The sequence below is a fragment of the Halichoeres trimaculatus genome, unplaced genomic scaffold (genome assembly GCF_033239565.1).
Source record: "Halichoeres trimaculatus isolate MK-OKI-2021-1 unplaced genomic scaffold, fHalTri1.1 fHalTri1_scaffold_5, whole genome shotgun sequence".
Taxonomy (NCBI): domain Eukaryota; kingdom Metazoa; phylum Chordata; class Actinopteri; order Labriformes; family Labridae; genus Halichoeres; species Halichoeres trimaculatus.
In genome coordinates this window covers 3660850-3682815 of record NW_027437183.1, presented here as the reverse complement: position 1 = coordinate 3682815, position 21966 = coordinate 3660850, and the positions used below count along the sequence as shown (strand labels likewise).

General features: G+C 40.7%; 1 protein-coding gene across 1 annotated transcript; it reads left to right on the top strand.

Annotated features, from left to right (window-relative positions):
• The first annotated feature begins 672 nt into the window (after nt 1-672).
• LOC141789912 (zinc finger MIZ domain-containing protein 2-like) lies at nt 673-20150 on the top strand. Its single transcript, XM_074669447.1, has 21 exons — nt 673-1147; nt 8039-8119; nt 8271-8385; nt 8483-8691; nt 10574-10733; nt 10838-11080; nt 11248-11407; nt 11492-11610; nt 14080-14169; nt 14288-14477; nt 14936-15077; nt 15176-15254; nt 15340-15471; nt 15572-15677; nt 15764-15921; nt 16815-16882; nt 17071-17139; nt 17230-17525; nt 17868-18040; nt 18698-18895; nt 19045-20150. Exons 2-21 carry the CDS (start codon nt 8070-8072, stop codon nt 19150-19152), a joined length of 2865 nt encoding a protein of 954 aa, XP_074525548.1. The 5' UTR covers nt 673-1147; nt 8039-8069; the 3' UTR covers nt 19153-20150.
• Nucleotides 20151-21966: the final 1816 nt, after the last annotated feature.

Sequence of the window (21966 nt, the reverse complement as noted above, 5' to 3'; positions counted from 1 at the left end):
TATACAGTCTATGGTGGAAACGCCATAAAATGCACGCCATGCCGAGACAAACTGAACTGAACCACAGGTGGAAACAGGGCTTAAGTTCAGGACAAATGGTTACAAATAAAAAAAGAAAGAAAACCTTAATGTAATGAAAAATAAATAAGTAGATTCTATTTTTTCCCTTTTCTACAATTTTCTGAGGCCCCGACTTTGAAAACCACTGCTTTAAGCAACCAAGTTCTAACATGTAAAAAAAAATGACTACCCTTGTGTAGTGTGTGCTAATGGAAAAAAGGAGCTATCCACAAAAAAATCATATTTTGATCTGGATAAGAAACTTTTTTTGCCCTAGAGATCAGCTGTTTTGCATGTGTTTGTATGTGACTTCTGGCTATTTTGACACCAGTTGCTGGTGGATACTTTGGGAACTGCAGCGACTCCAGGGACATATAACTGTACACTAAGGTTTCTGCGTGTTTTTATAGGAACATTTCTCTTGTCGCTGATACATAAAGCTTGTTTTAAGATATGTATGTTGGTTTTTTTTTAAAGAACAAATAGCAGAGAGTGGTCTAGACCTGCTTTTATAATCAAGTCACTGTGTCAGTAGTAGTTTATATAAAACAGACAGACTGATTCCCTGCCTTGACCCGATTTTTTTCTCAGTAATCCGGTTTGTGCCTGTCTCCCTCTCCCTCTCTCTGTGGGTGTCTCTCTCTCACTCTCTGCTCTCCTGTTCAACCTGCTGGTTTCACCAGAGGCAGCAGAGATGCGGAGAAAACACACTGAAGCGGCTCTAACGTTGACCTCTCAGTGATACCGGGCGGCAGTCCTCTACATCAGACTTCATCTATCTCTGTTTTATTAACCCTGGAGCTGCGGGGGGATGGTGTCGCCTCCTGAAGCCGGATAGTCAGACGCAGAGGCCGGCGGCGGGGAGGGCTAGCTGGCTGGAGTTGGAGTGAATCTCGGCCTCCGTGCTGGATTTTATCTGGACATTTGTTGGGATACCTTGAACGCATTTGAGGCAGGTTCCACCGGCTGTTTTGGTGAACGTTACTGGCTTTATTTAGGTTGCTCGATCCTTGATGCAACGGAGGCCCGGAGAAGCTGAGACTGCAGAGCCCCGGAGCAGGGTTCGGACACCGGGGAAGTAGAGGAGGTAGGTTGGGTATGGGAGAAACAGCGGTTGTGCCCTCCGTGTTCGAGAAAAATCTATCGTTTTGAAGGCTCAATTAGCCTTGGGTGTATCGATACTTTAGGTATATACATGGTTCAGAGGTGGCTTTAAATTTGAGCTCACATTATGTGATTGTTTTTGTGTGGAAAGAAGGTGTTAGCTTATGGCTAACTCTTAGCCGTGTAGCATTCCATTGTCACAGCCAGTTGTGGGAGCTAGGCTAACAGGCTACGGTTGTGACAGCCGTTGGTGGGCAAACTCATTCAACAAAGTCGGTAAATGTAACACAAAATTTGCAGTTTTATACACAATTAAGTTGTTTATAGAGTTGTAGCGTTTATTGGATGATTTAAAGCGGTTAAATAAAGCAGTCTGTTGTCGTCTCGTTAGCACGCTAATGCTAAACCCAGGAGAAGCATTGGGGAGCTGTCTGCTAGCCTGTTAGCTTTAGCTTCACCCTGATTGCAACACTACAAGGAATCTCAAAATGTCTCCTCGGACTCTGTCATTTTGATTTTTTATTGTGAGGACGGGGCAGAGGGACGTTTTTCGGTCAGTTTGGGTCAAAACTTTGAAAAAGTAAACAAAACATTAATATTTGACGCGCGTGTGCGTAACGTGCACGCGGCTGTAGCAAGTATGGGTTCCTAGTTTTATGGTTAGAGAGTAAAACAAGAGATACACCCATACTTCATACACCCTCTTAAACCTTTAAAAACCTAGTTTGTCATCAATTATAAATGTTTACTTATTACAGGTAGGCTGGAAAGTGATACCCTTATTTTATTGTAAACAACAGTTTTAGAAACGTACATTAAAAGTTGTTGCTCAGGATTATGGGTCATCAATCCACTTCTTTGTGACTTTTTAAAATTATTTTATATATTTATCCAGTTAAAAGGGACAGTGCCATTTAATCAAAATCTATGTAAATATACATGTGTTAGCCAGAAAGCTCGTTTTCATCTATAGTCCTTGACCAGATATTAAAATATACTACTGAAAAACAACTTGTAGAATGCAATAGCATCCTGCAACTTAACATTATTGGGAACTACATTTTAAAAAAAGCTACTTTGCCAGACTTAAAATACAAGACAAGCAGGAAGTGAGTGGTTGAAATGTGAGGCATGCATCAGAAACAACAGAAAAAAGTCAGGTTGCTTAGGTCAATATGTAGGATGAAGACGGAGATTTGTAAAACTATAAATTTTTGGAAACCTTATAACGTAACAAATCAGAAAACCAATGTTGCCATTTTTTTCTGAGATTGTTATGGCAGCAATCTTGGATCTTTAAATATGGCCTCTTTCAAAAACAAATTTCTCATCTTGTCTCCTATTTGGCCTAAATTCAGGGCAAGGAATCCAATGGAGTTGACCTTCCTTCTAGTTGAGGCGTGTATTTTTGTGTATTTTGCATCTTTACATGATAAAAGGGTATTTTATGGTCATTTGGATATGTATGTCATCCAAACAATGTAATATTTCACTAACACTCTTTGTCACATCTTACAAAAGACAACTCTTAAAAGACAACCTGCCCATTCATCAACTTTGAGGGTCCCTTAAAGCTATGGTCTACAATTTGGGAGCTTTTTACATCTTGATAACACTGTTTATAGGGCTGTTATGGTCCTATGGTCCAATCTACACAATATAAAGACCAAAAAGAACGAAAAAAATCCATTCAGTATATTTGCTGCAAAGCTGCATTCTAGTTGACCAATCCGAACTGGTCCGTGAGTCCATCCAATCCCCTGTCTCCTTCACTTAGCACCATAATTCCCATGGTCCCACCTCGTCCTTCCCCACTACCCCTCTCACGTCAGCTAGCTGCACAGCTACTGAAGCGTCATAGAGCCAGAGAAGACCGAAACCAGGAAGCTGTTACTGTTACCCTCCAGTGTAGTCAGCTCCATTGGATTCCTTGTAGATTCAACCATTGAAATCATGAATTTGGGTCATCTAGGAGGTAAGATATAAAGAAACTCTTTTTTTGAAAGAAGCCATATTTAAAGCTCCAAGATGGCTGCTATAACGAACTCGCAAAAAATGGCAACGTTGGTTTTCTGATTTGTTGCACTATAAGGTTTCCAAAAATGTATAGTTTTACAAGTCTCCGTCTTCATCCTACAAACTCATCTGGCTGAACTTAGTGGCCCTGACTAAAAGAACAAATTTGGAAAGTATGAACGTTAAACAAGAATCAGCATTGAGTTGGTATGAATTAAAATAATTGTATTTTTCATATCAAACAAAAAACACACATTTAAGCACTATATTTAGTGACAAAACAGACATGATGTGCTTATTCTGTGTTGAAAAAGAGCATTTTAGATACAACTAAATACAAAACATCAGGGCTTATGGCAAAAGCTAAGGTGAATACTCAAGTAGTGTCAGAAAAGCTGGGTGAGTAGATGTTTATTTATGTCACATTGCTTAACCAAACTACCAGAATATTACAAGAATGCAAATTGAATATACATATTTGAATTTTGAGAGAGCAACCAGTCCACTTCTCCTGCACTGTGATTATCAGTGATGTCTCTTTCAGAGGTCTTGTAGGCGGTTGATTTATTCCACCTCTTTGTAAATTCCACATATTGACTCATCAGAACTTGTGGGAGTCTAAGCGTGTCATAGATCTCCTCAATAAAGTTCAGCCAGTTTTTGAGTGGGAGGGTCATCTTTGCACCGTTTCCTGACGACTGCCTGTAAACATATTTCAACCCAGAATGTGTCACTTTGACGCTCTCCTCTAATCAGAGCACCAAGATTGAACAGAGGGTGTTTCCTCTCAGTCGTTCCTGTCTCATGAAACAAAGTCCGTTCACAGATCCGCCGGTTAAAGTCGACCTTTATCGTCGGAGCTACACTCCCAGAGAAAGTGAGAAAGTGAATCCATGCTTGTCGTTCTTCTGACGTCTCAACATCACAACATGTTTCTGGTTAAAAGTTCAGGCTCAGTTTATCAGCTGTAGATCATTAATACAGAGAGGAGCTCAGGTGTCAGCTGCTGTCTGCTTTGTTTACACACAAAGATGGTTTATCAAAGGCAGAGGCATCGCTCTGATTTGTTTTCAATCGACCACATCTGTATCAACAGAGCGGGGAGTTTTCCTTCAGATGAGCACATGTCACTGACATTAAAGTCTGAGAGTTTCTCCGAAAGTTCAGACTGAACGCTGCCTTTAAACTGTTTTGTTTGTGACTCAGGTTTCATTCAGAGGAAATCCAAATATCAGGGCGATGATGCTGATGATGCATTCAGGGACACAGTTGCATCCAGGAAAGTGAAATGATTCAACAGAGTGAGTCATGGACTCAGCTGCTGTTATCAGAATAATGAGAAAATCTCACATTTATTTAGGTACCAGGTTATTTCAGTTAATTTGTCAGAGGATTGTTTCAGGAATTATCTCCTTTCTACTTCAACTATCAGTTCACTTTTATTTGTTTATTTATTTATTCTCAAACCTTTGTGTTATTTTCATTTGATGGGTAGAAAACCTCACTTTCACCCTGTTTCCAGCTCTATTCTCACAAGAATGAGGCATGTCTTGGAAATATTAAAGCTACACTGGGGAACAGTTTGAAAAAACAAAACTTTGTTGGGTTAGATTTTTATGCTGATTAAAACTTAAATTGCAGTCATGCATGCTATCTCTTGAGTGAAGTATTTTTCATATTTTTTTAGAAATTGGGATCCTGTAGTTCAAAAACTTAATGTGATAGGCGAAAAAAAAAGATAGAAGTCACCTGATCATAATCCATACTTTAAAATGAGATCATCAGCGCCAATATTCCTAATTGCTACTTCTCAGCTTCAAGTTTCAGTCGAGCAGGACGGGGTTAATTCACAGCATGTCTAAGTTGTTATGGCAACACCACGCCAGCTGATGAAGTTTGGCAGAGAGAAGAGAAATCTGTGTTTTTTCTCTGCTGAAAACGATTTCTGTGATTAATTTTGTAGTGATGGTGGACACTGGAGTCTAACTGTCAGACAGAAAAAGGACAGAAAAGCAGGAGAAAGATGAACAGGAGAGAGGTAGAGCATGAGCTAAAGGCTAAAACATGGGTTAAACTGTTTGTGCTAATGTTGACTCCAACCCACAGTCAGCAGTTATTCTACAGGGGTCTGTTCAAACTTGAGAGTCTATCAGTAAAATGAAGAGTGAGGTTACGTTAGCAGAACAGAACCAGGATTTACTAACGTTACTCATTACACGACACATCTCAGAGCACCGGGCTGTGAGCAGAGCTAAATATAGTCGGCTACTAAACTGTGTTACAAACTGACAAAGTTAGCTTACATTTACAAACTGTCGCTCTACCTAACTGTGCATAAATACCTCACCTCGTGGAGTTGTATCTGGTAAGAAGTTGTCTTGAACAAAGAAAAGAAGATCTGATGTAACAATGAGAACATCTCTTTGTTTGAAGGCTTCACATCTCGGAGGTGATTTGTTTATAACGTCACCCGTTGTCTCTGTAGAAACTGAATAAGCTTCAACAGATGGATTTGAATGTGTCATGAGGGCTTCACTGACCTGTAGTTGGATTGATTTCCTCAGATTAGTTTTATCAGCGTGTCCGCTCAGAAGCTGACCTCTGTTTCTGACTGCTTCTTCTGTTCGCCAGTCAGCTGACCTGCAGCCGCCGTGCCGATGTGCAGGAGCTGTTTCACACTTCATTAATGTGAGTGTGTAAAACTCTCCTCCCTGTGTGTTTTCTCTGGACGGTTTATCAAAGTCTTCCCAGAATCTGAGCGTCATGAGTCACCGTTTGGTGGCGTTTTGGATGAAGCAGCTGTTTGTTCAGGTGAGAAACAGAAAGTCACAAACATGTGGTCGCAGCCTGATGCCGTTTGTTTGACGGATTTGTTATCAAAGTCAAAGACCCGCGTCCGTTTCATGTGTCGCTGAAGCGTAACGACGTCTGATCAAAGAGATGTGTGTGTGAGCGCATGTGATGCTGTGTGTGTGACCTAATAATACAAACAGACTCTAACCAGTTTTTCAGAGGTTCACATGAGGTTAAATCAGGGTAGCTGACTTTGTTTTGGATCATTTTATCTGAGATAAACCCGACCTGATGAAGAACCAGGTCTGAGACTTTGATGTAACACTCGTCACATTTCTGCGCTGACGGGACCAGCAGGAGTCAGACAGCTGCGATGGCGATACTTCCTCGCCCTCACACTTATCTGCTCTGAGATTCCCAGGCTTCCTCTGCTTATCAATCTCAACATGAAACTGCCAACCACGCTTTGTTGTTGTTGTTCTGAACACGTGGGTCAGCTCAGGACAGTGGCTAGTTCACGCAGGGACCTGATAGAGGCAGTGTTTTCTAAAGTGGAGTGAGTTAGAGAAGCATTTTGACTGAATCTGAACTCCTGAGCTTCTACAGAACACACATGACCCAGACGACATCCTTTATTCTGTTTTCTGATACAATGTGTGTGTCTTTATTAGCGGCTATTATTTTTAAAACAATATTTCATTAAATTTTAACATGTAACAAAACCAAATAAATAACATAGACCTCAGCAAAAGCAATAATGTATTAGAGCAGGGGTCTTCAACCTGTGGCTCTGGAGCCTCATGCGGCTCTTTGACTCCTTTGCAGTGGCTCCTGGTAGCTTTAAAAATATTATAAAAACAAAGGGCTTTTAATATTTTTCTTACACAGGGTATTAATGATAACGACACAGACACTAAGTAAAATCATAATAAAAAATTTTGACTAAAAATGCATCACCCTTTTTAATAAAGCTTTTAATTTTTTTGTAATTTTTCTGCAGGTTTTTTATTTTTATTTTTTGGGACTTTTTTATTTCAATTGTTTGACATTTTTGCAAATTAAGGAATTTTGGAAATTAAGCAAAATTTTTGAAACTGCATTATTTAGGTTTTTTTTTTGCAAATTTATGACATTTCAGCAATTTTGAAATTTTGCACATTTTTGTAAATTTCATTTTTTTTATTTTTGCAATTTTTTTAAAATTTCCAACTTATTGAAATTTCATAAATTTTGCAAATGTATAAAATCTATGACATTACAAATTTCTTTTTTTTCTTAAATTTGCAAATTTATTCAAAATAAAAAACTAAGAAATCACATGTACAAATTTATAAACACAAAAACTTAATTATTCACCTGATTATACACTTTTTGTCTTGATGTGTAGATAAAGTAGATTTTGTCCATCATTGTCCAGTCAGCCAGCCTCCACCTCCACAGGGTCCAGGACTGAGCTTCTTCAGCAGTCTGTTCAGTCTCTGTCTCCTGGATCCTGTCTGCTCACAGCAGGTGAAGCTCTTCCAATGTGGCCTTGGTGTCTGGTGTTAGCTCTATTAGCCATGTCTGTGAATAGCATGATGCTACTCTGCCCTCTGGTATTCCCTCTGTTGCTGGGTTAGCACGGTTAGCTCGTCCATCTTATTGGAGATAGATCTTATGTTTCCAATAACGATGGATGGAAGGACAGGTCCATGTCGTCACTTCTTAGCTCACACCTGAGAACCAGCACATCATCCTCACCTCCTTCTCCTCACCTTGTGGGGAAACATCTGGCCTTGCACCAGTTAGCACTGACATGCTACAGGCTGCTAACAGCTGATTTCACATGTAAACAATGCAGCCATTGTTACATGTAGGATCTCCAGACAAACACAGGAGAAAAGTAGTAAAAATATCGCTGAAGACAAAACTAGTTTAGTGTTCACGACCAACAAATGAGCCATACAAAGTAATGATCCACACCAAATGCAAAAATGACGAAAAAGAGTTGAAAAAATGACGAGGAACGATCAAAGAAGTTTGTTTGATAAGCAACACCGCCCTGTCTGTGTCTGTGTCTCCTCAGGAGTTTGTCTGTCTGATTGGACCCTCCCATCATGAACCCTCTGAACCAGATGAAGGCTGGACTGGCCAACAACCCGCACAGGTAACAACACCTCACACTGATTGAAGCTGATTGGTTGAGATCTCTCAGAGCTTAAATAACGACAGTGAATCAGTTTTATTTTAATAATGTGACAACAGGGGCTTCACACACTGATTCTGATTCATGTATGTGTGTGTGTGTGTGTCCGCAGTGATGGTTCCTACCCCTACGATCCCTCCAGCTGGCAGCAGCAGACCAATCAGCCCACAGGATCCCTCTCTGTGGTAACCACCGTCTGGGGAGTGACCAATCCCTCGGCCAGCCAGGTATGACATCACCAAACAGGAAGCAGAGCTGATCATGAAGGAAATGTGTGGTATTAATATGTGTGCGCGTGTGTGTGTGTGTGTGTGTGTGTGTTAGGGTCTGGGTGGAGGTGTGATGGGACCAGGTGCCAACCCAGGAGGCGGACCCATGATGCAGGGCCCAGGAGGTCCAGGCATGGCTGGAGGGCCCGGAGGCTACATGGGCCAGCAGGGCTACGGAGAGCCCAGCAAAGGCTACATGAACCAGGGCATGTATGGCCGGCCGAGTGGGGGCTACGCCGGAGGACCAGGGGGCTACACGGGGAGGTGAGTCAGAGGGGTTTGGAACGAACAGAAAGAGTTAAGAGACATCGTGTTCTTCACAGTTTTTCCTCCTGCTCTTAAATTTAATTCAAGGCAGCATTATAAAAGTCTGCTGCTTGACTTGCTGAAACCTTCAGATACTCTGATAATATTTGTTGGCCTTTCAGCTCAGAGAGCAACAAGTGTCCTAAGCACATAAGAAGTCAAAATTTCAGGATGTTTTTTTGAAAAGGTGTCCCGATTTTGTTAGAAACCTTTTCTTCTAAGTGAAATTGAGAAAAGCTGCTTCAGGTGTGACTTCTCCTTCCACTGCTCCCCCTAGTGGTCTTCTCCAGAAGGCAGCGTTGTGTTATCACCCTTATCAGTTTCCCTTTTTCTGAGGCCTTTAATGATTATTTTTCTAGGATATAAAAACATTTAAGAAGAATCAAACATCTTCATCAAAGTCTGAGATAAAATGCTCATCTGATCTCAGAAAAAAACTCAAGGAATGGACAAGAACCAGACCATCATATATAAAAAAAGATGTTGTGCTTTAAAAATTAAGGAAACTTAAAGGAAGTGGACTTAAAGGAGTCTAAATTTTAAAGATACCTCCTTAAGTCCAATTTTTCAGAATATCCTTAACTCTTAAAATGTGAAAACTTCAGTTAAATGTCAAGAGGAAGAATGAGTGACTGAAAATGTCCATTAATTGTTATATAAAAGAGTGGAGCACCTGAATTAGCTCACAAGTTATTTAGTTTAATGCTGAGTGGCTGAAATGTCACAATAACTTGATGATGGAGAAATAGAAAGAAATCTGTTTAAAAAAATGTCCCAAATCATTTAGTTTAAATAATTTATCATTGTTTACTAATTTTACTGAATTTTGAACGGAAGTTTGTATTTTGATTTTTAATATTTAAAAAAAATGTATTTTTTAGTCTTAATTTTTATTGTTTTTTTTTTTTCCAGCCATTATTATCTTTTTAATTTTTTTAAGAATTTATTTTGATAATAATTTATTTTTTAGTATTATTATTTTTGTAGTTTTATTTTTCACTATTTATTTTTATTATTTATTAGTATCATTATTTTTTTGTATTGTTTTTTAGTATCATTATTTTTTGTATTGTTTTTAGTATCATTATTTTAGTAGTATTGTTTTTTTACTATATATCTTTATTATTTATTTTTTAACTATTATGACCTTTTTGGTTGCTTTTTAGTATTTGTTTTTATTATTATTTATTTTTGTAGTGTCATTTTTTTAATATTATTTTTTGAGTATTTGTTTTTGTTGTTATATATTTTTTTAGTATTATATTTTTTTTCTTTTTTTTTTTTGTATTTATTTAGATAAGCCCTTTGGGTTTTCGCCTCTTTCTACTCTGCATATTATTTGTCTCTTGTTATATTTTTTTTTCTGTATGGTTTTTTTTTTCAATTTTGCAAAATGAATAAATCAAACTAAGTTGGTTGTTGTGATCAAACATGACCTTGACAGTAGAATCGGAGTTCTTATGCTACTTGTTAATTTATTAGCTGTATATTGATTATATTTCTGCAACTTCCGGCCTCATGGACAACTTTTTATTAATTATTCTATTTGTTAGGAGGGCTTAAACCTAGTATTAAGAATCATCTGATCAGTGTGTGTTCATGTTTTCCGACAAACTCTGAGAATTAATTCATTGACGTCACTTTTACCGCTGCCTTTTGGTGAAACATCCTAGAACAAGAGATTCTGTATCTCAGTGAGAATATTAAATATTTAAAGGCAGATTAATCAGATTCATAATTAAACATGCTTTGTTGAATAATAAAATGGAGTTTAAAGGGATATAAATATGAGCGATTAATCAAACAGATGTTTTTAAAACAAACTTTCCTCTGTCCTCAGTTACCCATCAAACCCTGGAGGATCCAGAGGATCAGCTGATTTCACTCAGGCTGCTGCCGCCGCCGCCGTCGCTGCTGCTGCCGCCACTGCAACGGCCACCGCCACAGCAACTGTCGCCGCCATCCAGGAGAAACAGAACCAGGAAATGAACTACGGACAGGTGAGGGGAGAGGTGCTGGGATTGGTTGGTTGGTGCTCCCTCTACTGGAGACTCCAGGTGTTGCATCAGGAGATTTACACTGTTCTTGTGTGTGTGTGTGACAGATGGGAGGTCCAGCCTATAACAACCAGTTCATGGCTCACTCGGGCCCCCGAGGGCCCCCTGGCATGGCTCCTGGAGCAATGGGGCCAGGTCCGGGACCTAACAGAGGCCCTCCTTCAATGGGCCCTATGTACGGACCTGGAGGTGGCCCCCAGAGGGTCGCCCAGCATCCAAACTATGGCCCTGGACCACAGCAGAGCCACCTGAGGCCCCCACAGGGGATCAAACGTCCCTACAGCTCTGAGGTGAGATGACTGCATTAATTCATGAAACATTCATGATCAATCCGACTTTGTTTTTGTATTTTTTTTCTTTTTTAGGAGATCTGACTGAATAACGAACATTTTAGGTCTGATTTTGATAAAGATGAAATTTAAAACTCCTTTCCTCCTTCTCTCTCCTCCATCTTCAGTCTTTCTCTCAGATGTCTCAGCAGTACGGGGTCCCTGTTGGCTCTAATGTGAACGTGATGCCTGGTTCTGGTGGTGCTGGTGGTTCAATGCCAGGCTCAGGTGGAGGTGGTCACGGCGGACCCGGTCCATATCCAGGACCAGGCATGCAGTACCATCCAGGTGAGATTACTGAACAGGATCACTTCCTAATTCAGGATGGATGTTTTTCTCTTGGTGGTGTCTTAAGCTCTTTTCTGTCTGCAGGTCCTGGTGGTCCTGGCTCCGCCCCTCAGCGCTCTGGCTCCTCCCCCTCCTACCAGAGTCATAAGATGCCTCTACAGCAGTACCCCCCGTCTGGACCCCCTAACTCACAGTACTACAAGGTGAGGAGCGTTAAAGGGAGGACACCCGTTGCCTCAGAGCAGCGTTTGTTTTCTAAACTCATTTAAATAAAGAGGCAGTGAAGTGACCAATGACGACCAAGCGCTGAGACAGATAGAGGACACTGAATCATTTCAAAAGCTAAATTATAACAGTCAATTAAAGTCAACAACCTTTTTTTCTACTAAGACCCAAAAACTAAGATCCAAAACATCGCAAACAAATAATAAAACAAACATCTTTTTTGTTTTCATTAACTTGACGTTTAGTTCAGGGAGGCAGAGTTGGCTCGGTCACTCACCTGCAGCTTCTTTCTCTTTTGTGTTGAGTGCTTCTCAGTGAGAAGCAAGGTTATAATAGTTAACTAAAACAAAACTAAAAACAAAAACTAAAATTTAAAATACATTGCAGTTAAGCCAAACTAATATAAACTAGAAAAGAAAACAAAAACGATAAGTAAACTAAAACTGTATCTTGTGTTCACAAAACTAACTGAAACTAACCAAAATTAGAGACAAAATGTCCTTAGTTAGAGTTTCTGACAATATTAACAGCCTTTAGAATTTAAATTAATTCGACACATTCTCCCAAACAATTTTACGACAGTTTTCGGCAGTTGTCAGCGCCGTACAGCACCACCATAACGACGTACTGGGACTAATTGTTAACTGCACTGACTGGCTGTGCGCTGTGCTGCGACTGTAATTGTTTAATTACATGTGAGTCTGCTTTTATTGTTACAGAGTCCAAGTTTCTAATTATTTAAGCTCATATTATGTTGTTTTATATAATTTATGTTTATGTAATTTTTATTTAATTTATGTTTATATTTTTTATATTAAGTTTATACTATTTTCTTGTGTTTAAGGCAGCAGCCAACAGTTCAGTATCAGCATTGACTGAGCAGTGAGCACTATGTTGGACTGGAAAATAAACAGTGTTACAAAATATTTACTCTGACCTTTTTGAATCCTGCACCTGGTTAATAAAAAAAACTAACAAAACTTAACTGTAATGACAAATCCAAAACTATTATAACCTTGGTTAGAAGTCTGTGACAAAGCTGCTGTGACTGATATGAATTCAGCGTTTGGTTGTTGTTGTTTTTGCTATGTAAACATCATAAATATCAGATTTAGTCTTTGTAGATCTGTTGGACATGTTAAGTAAGACACTTCAGAGTTTTGATGAACTCCTGATCATCATAGATAAAGACATGTACTGACTGTCACTGCTGATACATTCAGGGACTGTAGTAAAAGTGCACCACAGCTCTTCAGCTACTGTATCACACAAGCACAAGTGTTCAAAGAGCGACAAGTTTTTTCTTCTTTCTCTATTCTTTCTGACGTTAAACTGCCGTGTCTATTTCTTCAATTTCTTTCTCCCTTGTAAGTCGCTCTCTGCGAATACACCATCTCCCTAAAACACACCACTGGTCATGTCGCAAGCATGGAAGCTGCTAGAAAACCAGCAGAAGAAGAAGTATGCATGTGACACGAGATCAGACTATTACAGGGTTCCCGCGGATCCTTGAAAAGTCTTAAAAGGCAGTGAATTCATAATTCTAAAAAATAAGGCCTGAATTGGCATTAAAAAGTCTTCAATCCAAATTTCAGTCTTAAAGATTTGAAAACATTGGTAAGATTTATGTTAGCTTGAAGTAAAAAAAAAATTCTAAATAATTTCCTGATTTTCTCTCATGGCAACATCCTGTAATCACAATAGCAGAACTAACAAAACAGTGATGTGGTTGCACCAGGAACTTTTAAAGCAGACGCATGTCTTGGTTCTACCTAGGGTGCCTGGAGAGAGAAAAAAATGAGGAAAAATTGGCAAAAATTGGCTTAGGAAAAATGATTATCGCAGCAAAATTGAGAATTAAATTTCAAAAACCACGTAAATATTCTAAAAATGGTTGTGACAGTGGCCAAAAAAGAAGAATGGGGGCAAAATAGGCATACATTTGTAAAAATGGGGTTAAAAAATGTAAAAAGTGATGTTTTATGTAAAATAAACATTGGGTACAATTGCTTCTAATCCAGGTAATTCATGTGGTGTTTTCGTTTGTTAGTTTTGTTTGTTTCAATTGTGGTTGGTTGTCGGCTTGTTTTTAAATTTGATTTCTAACGTCATTAAAAAAAAGTCTTAAAAAGTCTTAACTTGCCTTGAGCTGTAGGAACCCTGTATTAAGATTCATGTAAACAGCATCGTCAGACCTACACTGAGCTCAGAGTGTGAAAATCGTCCATGAACTGAAATCAAAGCAGAAGGTTTAATTAACAGTGATTGATTTTTGCCGTTACCACCCAGCCCTAACAGGGATCATTTTTATCTTTTAAAATGTTGAAATGAGACGTTTTTCTGGTCATGTCTGGTGAACATGGCTCATTTTAAGTCTGGTAAAGCAGTTTTTACTAAAACTCTAAAATGAACACTGCACTGATCTGAAATTGTGTTTTTTTCTGCAGGACCAGTTCAACGGTCAGGGTGGAGGTTTGAACGCTCTGACAGCAGGGGGCGCTGGTGGTGTTTATAACTCCTTCAACCAACCCTCTGGGGTAAGTTTTGTTCTGTGTGTGTTTGTGTGTGTCAAACACAGATATCTTTGTTTTTACAGAGAGTTTTTCCGTCTCTGCTCTGCTTTCACGTTTCATATTCTCTCTTCCTCTCCCTCAGCCGGGTCGAGGGTTGCCAGGTTACCCCTCCTCCCCCGTTCCAGGTAACCCTACTCCTCCCATCACCCCCAGCAGCTCCATGGCCCCGCCCTACATGTCGCCAGGCAGCGGCGACGTGAAGCCTTCGCCTGCTTCCTTCCTGCCTGACATCAAACCCAACATGGCCGGTCTGCCGCCGCCTCCTCCCACAGGTTCATACTCGCACCTTTGGTTCAGATTAGTTCAGATTATCAGGGCGGTAATCTCTCTGCTAATGAAGAAGGATGATAAAATGAGATTATTGTCCTGGAAATATTACAGTTATGATTAAAATTGATTCTTTTAGTGCGTTTTTGTTAATCTGAGATATTTCACTCTATTGAAACTGTGATAATTTTGTTTTTATCAGTGAAAGATTCCTGTTAATTTTCATAAAATATCCAGATTGTAATAATTATTTTCTGTGGATTATTTTGTTAAATAATCAGATTTTTGAACAGTAGTTTAGATAAAAACATCAGAATATTATTGGATTAAGATCGAGATAAATGTTTGATGATTTAAAAAAAAATGTATTGTCTTCAGGGGAACTTCAGGTTTATTGTGGCAAAATCTGAAAAAAGCTGTGATGTCATAGGAAGTGTGACAGTGTCTGACTTCCTGTCCACAGGTAACCCCAGCGACGACCTGCGGCTGACCTTCCCGGTGCGTGACGGCGTCGTTTTGGAGCCGTTCAGACTAGAGCACAACCTCGCCGTCAGCAACCACGTCTTCCAGCTGAGAGAGTCGGTCTACAAGACGCTCATCCTGAGGTACCACACACACTCACACATTCTTGCACACACACACACACACACACACACTGTGAGTCTCAGGTGAGGTTGAATAAATGTTGAAACTCGTGTTTCAGACCGGACCTGGAGCTCCAGTTCAAGTGTTACCACCACGAGGATCGGCAGATGAACACCAACTGGCCGGCCTCCGTTCAGGTCCGTCCTCCATCCAGCTTCTTTCTCCGTTTTCTCTCTACGAATAGTTTTATTCATCTTCCTCCTCCTCCTCCTCTTCCTTCAGGTGAGCGTGAACGCCACTCCTCTCACCATCGAACGAGGTGACAACAAAACTTCCCACAAGCCTTTGTACCTGAAGCAAGTGTGCCAGCCGGGCAGGAACACCATCCAGATCACCGTGACGGCGTGCTGCTGTGTAAGAACTCTGCGTGTTTCTCACACGTGAGGCTAAGCGTGTTGTTCTGCTGCTCTCCTCACCTGTCTCCCTGTCTGTCTGTCTGTCTGTCTGTCTGCAGTCTCACCTGTTCGTGCTGCAGCTGGTCCACCGCCCGTCGGTGCGCTCCGTGCTGCAGGGCCTGATGAAGAAGAGGCTGCTGCCTGCAGAGCACTGCGTCACTAAGAGTAAGCCCCTCATGAGCGCCCCCCTCAGGCTTCGCTCCTCCAGAGGTCACTGATCCAAACTGAACCCGACTTCATGTGTGTTTCAGTAAAGAGGAACTTCAGCAGCGGCTCCATCCCCGGGACCCCAGGGTTAAACGGAGAGGACGGCGTAGAGCAGACCGCCATCAGAGTCTCCTTAAAGTGTCCCATCACGTTCCGCCGCATCCAGCTGCCCGCCAGAGGTCACGACTGCAGACACATACAGGTCAGAGCCACAGGAAGTTGGTTCTCCGTCTGCATTAGTTTGATCACACAGAGTCTGGATCCTTCTGTCACTCCTTCCTCTTTCTCTGTTCTTTCTCTTTTCTTCTGTCTGTTCTCCTTTTCTTTTCTTTCTTTCCTCTTCTATTTTTACTGTCTTTCTTTTTTCTTTCATTCATCCCTTTTTTCTTACTTTATTTCTCCTTTCTTTCTTTCAATCTTTTTTTCATCTTTTTCCTCCGTTTTCTTTCTCCGTACCCCTTTTCCACGTGTCTTCCCTCTTTCTTTCTGCCTTTGTTTTTTTTTCACCACGTGCTTTTTTGTCAAACCTTTCCTCCTTTCACTTGAATTTTTTTCTTTGCTTTCTTTTTTCCATCCCATATTTTTTCCCTTTTGTTGCCTATCTTTCTGTCTGTCTTTTTTCATTTTTCTTTTGTCTTCTGACTGCCTGTCTTTCTGATTGTCCCTCCTACCATTTGTCTTTCTTTTTTTCTTTCTTTCTTTTTTCTTCTTTCTTCCTTACTTCTTTCCTTTTTCTTACTTTTTTCATTCTTTTATTTTTTCCATCTTCCTTTCTTTTTTCTTTTATTTTTTTCTTTTTTCTTTCTTTTTCCTTTATGTTTCTTTCTTTTTTTAATTTTTATCTTTTCTGCTTGTCTTTCTTTCTTCTTTCTTTCTTTTTTCGTTTTTTTTCTGTCTTTCTTTTTTTCTGTCTATCTGTGAGTCTTTCATTTTTTTCTTTCTCTCTTTGTCTTTTTGTCTGTCTGTCCGTCTGTTCTACCATTCATCTTCCTTTCTTTTCTTTCTTTCTTTCTTTCTTTCTTTCTTTCTTTCTTTCTTTCTCTCTTTCTTTTCCCTGCTCTAACTCCATGTTTCTGTTTCTGTTTTTGTCTGTAGTGTTTTGATCTGGAGTCGTATCTTCAGCTGAACTGTGAGAGAGGAACGTGGAGATGTCCTGTGTGCAAGTATGTAACACACACACACACACACACACACACACACACACACACACACACACACACACACACACACACACACACACACACACACACACATATGCACTCACAGTTCCTACACAAATATCCACACACATTCTTACTCCTCTCTAACCTGTGTGTGTGTTTCTCTGTGTGTCTCTCTCTTGTGTGTGTAGTAAAACGGCTCTGTTGGAGGGTCTGGAGGTGGATCAGTACATGCTGGGGATCCTCATCTACGTCCAGAAGTGAGAAAACTCAAATCCTCTGTTCTATGTGAATTTGTGAATCAGACTTTAACAGTTTCCTCCTCTTCTCCTCCTCTCTCCTCTCCTCAGCTCGGAGTATGAGGAGATCACCATCGACCCGGTGTGCAGCTGGAAGCCGGTCCCTGTCAAACCGGACATCCACGTGAAGGAGGAGTCCGACGGCCCCGTGTTGAAGCGCTGCCGGACACTCAGCCCGAGTCACATGGTCCTGCCCAGCGTCATGGAGATGATCGCGTCCCTCGGCCCTTCGTCCTCCTCCCTCAACCCCAACTCTGCTGCCTCCTCCTCCTCCCCGATGCCCTACCCCTCCATGCCTGCAGGGGGCAGCAACAACAGCAGTAACACACCAGACTACCCCGGACCAGGTACAAGGATCTGATTTATGATGTTTGTTAAAGAGAGGATGAAAACAACAACATCCTGAGCTCCTGGCCTTGATGGGATTAGTTCAGGATACATCCCATAATCGATGACATGAAATAATGATGGCGGCGCCCCGAATGGAGCTGCTGCATTTTTTATGTAGATGGAAAGTCTGCGGTGCGTTAATGTGAGATCGTACAGGATGTCGGACAATTAATGAGGAGGAGACCATCTCTGGATGTAAACAGAGTCCCTCCAGAGTCTGACCAGAACTGTAGATTTCAGATATGAAGCCTTTGTATCGGTTACTGACCTGTCTGTGTGTTTGTGTGTTTCCTCCTCAGCTCCGTCCTACCCCAGTCAGTCTGCTGGTTTCTCAGACTTCAGCGGTCCTGGGACTCCAGGGGTCGGGGGGGACTTCTCCTCCCCTGGTCCTCCCCCTCTCTCCTACCAGTCTGAGCTCTCCAGTGCCCTCCTCACCCCCGACAAACCCCCTCCTCACCCGCTGGCTGGACAGGTACAGTGACGACATGACTGTGTGTGAACCACCTCACCTCCTTTCCTTCCTTTCCCATCATTCCTCCCATCCTTGCCTCCATCTTCTTTTTCTTTCCTTACTCCTTGCTTCTTTCCTCTCTTGTCTCCTTTTTTTCACTTCTCCTATCGTTTTACTACCTCCATCCTTTCTTCTTTCCTCCTTTCTCTACTTGTTTTCCTCTCTCTGTCCTCTTTCTACCCTATTTTCTTTCCATATTCCCTCCTACCTTGCTTCCTTCCTTTCCCTCTGTCCTTCCATCCTTGCTTATTTCCTTTATACTCCTCTTGCTCCTCCTCTTTTCTCTTTTTGTTGCTTCTTTCATGTTTTTTCCACTATCTACTTACCTTGCTCCTTTTCTGTTTTTCCTCCTTTCTTTTCCTTTTTTTCTTCATCCCTGTTTCCTTCCACTTCAGCTCCTTTTTTCCTTCCTTGTTTTATTCCTCTTCCCCTCCTCTCTTCTCATACTTTTTTCTCTTTCCTGTTTTTCCCATTCTTGTCCTTCCCTCTCTACTCTTCTTGTTCCTTCTTTCCTCTTAATTTCTCCTCTTTCCTTTCTTTATGCCCTTTTCCTGTTCCTTGGTTCCTTTTCTTCCTCCCTCCTCACTTTAATCTCTACTCTTCCTCGCTGTCTTTCAGATGCCGGTCTCGGGCCGTCTTGACTCCACTTCCCATGGTGCTCCTCTCTCACAGCAGCAGTCACAGGGTCTCCACGGCAACTCCCAAATGGGGGCTGGCAACCAGATGATGCAGCGTAGCAACCAGAATCCCCGTCTCCAAGGCGACAGCTCCTTCGGTCTTGGCGGTTCTTCCGACGTTCCAGAAGCTTCTCTGGACGTGAGTATGAGAGAAGGATGAACAGATCGTAGAAAGCCGAGTTTAGACTCTGTGTTTAGACTTTCTGTATAGACTCTATGCGTGGAGGTGGAGGCTGCAGGAGGACGCAGAGCGCGCTGTGAACCTCAAACTGTCTGTTTCTCCTGCAGCTGCTTCCTGAGCTGACCAACCCCGACGAGCTGCTGTCCTACCTGGGACCTCCAGACCTCCCGAACAACAACAACGATGACCTGCTATCGCTGTTTGAGAACAACTGAACACACACACACACACACACACACACACACACACACACACATACCTACAGAAAGAGACTTGACTGTAAAATATGAACTCTTCTCTCTTCGGCCGCCGTCTGCACAGGACGGAGCAGACGACCAGAAGGAAGCTTTTCAAACTCGTTGATGTGACTATGAACTCGATGGTAACTTTATTTTGTTTTTTATCCTCTGAAACTGTATTTTGATGCTTCATCTTTCATTCCCTGTCCACTAAATATTTAAAGTGACCACCGCGCCGCTGCTTTAACTGCACACACACAGAAACACACAGTCACCGCTGAGCCTCCGATTCATCCGACAGTTTTTACCTGGATTATCCCCGATGTTCAGACAGATGAGTCCATGTGTGTGTGAATGTGTGTGTGTGTGTTTGGAGGCTCAGCAGTGACTGTGCTTGTATTTAAAGAGCGGCGTGGTCTCCTAACAGCAGAGCATTTCTGCTGTGTGAGTTTTAAACGTGTTGGTATAAAGTGTCGAGGGTGAGCTTTAAAGGAGCGAAAGTGATGATGTGAGAAAAAGAAAAGCTGTCGAGTTATTTACACTCAGCCACAGCACCCAGCTTTAACAGAAAATCATCTGTCTCGTGTTTGTTTGTTTGTGTGTGAGATCATGTCGTGATGTTGAATGAGCCAGGAGGATGCAGAGAAATCCATCACATGCAGTGAGTGTGTGTGTGTGAACGGATCAGTGTTTAACTTTGTGTGCGACTAACGTATAAACTGGTCTGTTAATCTGCACAGAATAATGACTAACTCTCAGATAATGAGTGATTTTTTAATCTGACTGGTCCTAAAAGTTGTGCAAAACTCCCATTTTTGTCTAAATCAAAAGGAGCACAAGGATGAAATTAGGATGGATAAAAATCCGCTGAAATAAAGAGTTCGAATCCCGAACTAAAAATGAAAGTCAAATCATGTTGTGTAAATCGAGTACTTTGTGGGTTGAGGTTGGGTTTTTCAAAAGAAAACAAAAGATTTTTAATATGAATATTTTTTTTGCTCAATACTTCCATAACACATCAGGATAATTTAGATCTAAACAAACAGGATCTTCCTAATCCTAGTCCAGATTAGACAAACAATAATACAGATTTAAAGCGTGTTGAAACAAACTTTATCATAACACAGCTACTTCAGACTTTCCCTTGAATTTTATCTGTAAAACACCAATTCCTAACAATAGTTTACCCAATATGTTGGACAAAAAAAAGAGTAAGTCTAGACTCTTTAGTTGGTGTTTTTGGCACCCCCTTGTGGACAAAGTCTGCAGCATCTAGTTTAGAGAATTAAAAGATTTAAGAGTCTGTTTCAGGTTGCAGAAGTGCGAAAAACTGCAGTTCTTTGAGTGACCACTAGGGGTTTGCTGCAGAAACACCAGAAACCAAATACATACCCATTCAAAATACGCCTTTTTTAACAGCAGAAATAATCATGTTGACAGCCTGGTTAAAAAAAATCCTGTTTTTCTATCAGCACACACTTCACAGGAAGTTGTGAAGTTTTTATTAAGTTTAAAAGTTTTGCCCAAAGTTTGCCCACACTGTGCATGTTGTTGTTTTCCTTCTCATCTGTGGCTGAGTGTAAATCCATAATGCTTGGTTTGTAAAGTGTAACGGGGCCAAAGGGTGACTCCTCTTAGCGTGAAAGCTGTCGTTGGCGTCCTCACTCCTGCAGACAACTCTGAGGAATTCTTTCACAGAAACTTTTTTGCTCCCAGCTACGAGGAAAGAAACTACAGACACGCCAGTTTGTGGGAAAGTTGCCTTCATTGCCTCAAACTGTTGCCCTGAGATCACAGAGCTCTAACGAGCAGTTTGTACATGTTATGATAACTGATGGATCATCTTCATCCTCCTCCTCCTCATTCTTCTGTATGTTGTAAAGTGACTCGAGTCCAGACAGTCGTGGTGTCTCCGTGTCCCAGTGAGTCTGCCGGCTTCTGGAACAAATAAAACTGTACATGATCACACTGTATGATTCAGTTATGATGCTAATAACAACATCAGTAATAATAATAATAATAATAATAACCTTTGTAATTTAATAAACACACACTGGAAAGACACACAGAGGAGGAGTGCTGCTTTGGAAGTCTGCTTTTTGCTCATTTCTGGAAATTCTGAGTGTTTTTTTACATGACACTTGTGAGATTAATAATAGTTTGTTTTTGTTTTTTGTAGAACCTTTATTCTTCTTTCCAAAGGGATGTGGCAAAGTATGGTAGCAACACAATTTGATTGATGTAACATGAAAAAAGTGTGTATTCAGACTCTGAGTAATGAGTAAAACATTCAGACAATGTTCTGCAGTTTGAAATCAGACTCAAGATTGTTCCGAACAAAAGGCGCCAAATAAAGATTCTGGAATTTAAACAACAATGGCTTTGTAGATAAAGACAGTGATTCTAGAATTTTTTTCCGAAATGGCTTGAGAAATTTTTAAATAAAATACAAGAAATCAGGAATTTTACTTAGCCTGACTCTAAAAATAAATAAAAGTATTCTGGAATTTTTACCCAGAATATTTTTTTACATTTAAGGTACTGTGGACATTCCAAATTTCACCCAGAACATCTCTTATCCAGATTAGGATACTGAAGTTTTCCAGAATTTAACTCAGCCTGACTGTGATTATGACTAAAAGTGTTCAAGAATGTTACCCAAAATACTTAGCCATCAAAGATAGTTATTCCGGAATTTTATCTAGGATGGCTTTGTGGATAAAGAGAAGTATTCTGGAATTTTCTCCAGCATTTCTTTGTGGATAAAGAGACGTATTTTAGAATTTTATC

Bases quoted from the DNA above. Each gene is read 5' to 3' on its own strand.
- LOC141789912 (XM_074669447.1), top strand. From the start codon at position 8,070: ATGAACCCTCTGAACCAGATGAAGGCTGGACTGGCCAACAACCCGCAC. The intron at 16,883-17,070 runs GTATGTAACACA...TTGTGTGTGTAG, and splicing joins TGGAGATGTCCTGTGTGCAA to TAAAACGGCTCTGTTGGAGG. The intron at 18,896-19,044 runs GTGAGTATGAGA...TTTCTCCTGCAG, and splicing joins TTCCAGAAGCTTCTCTGGAC to CTGCTTCCTGAGCTGACCAA.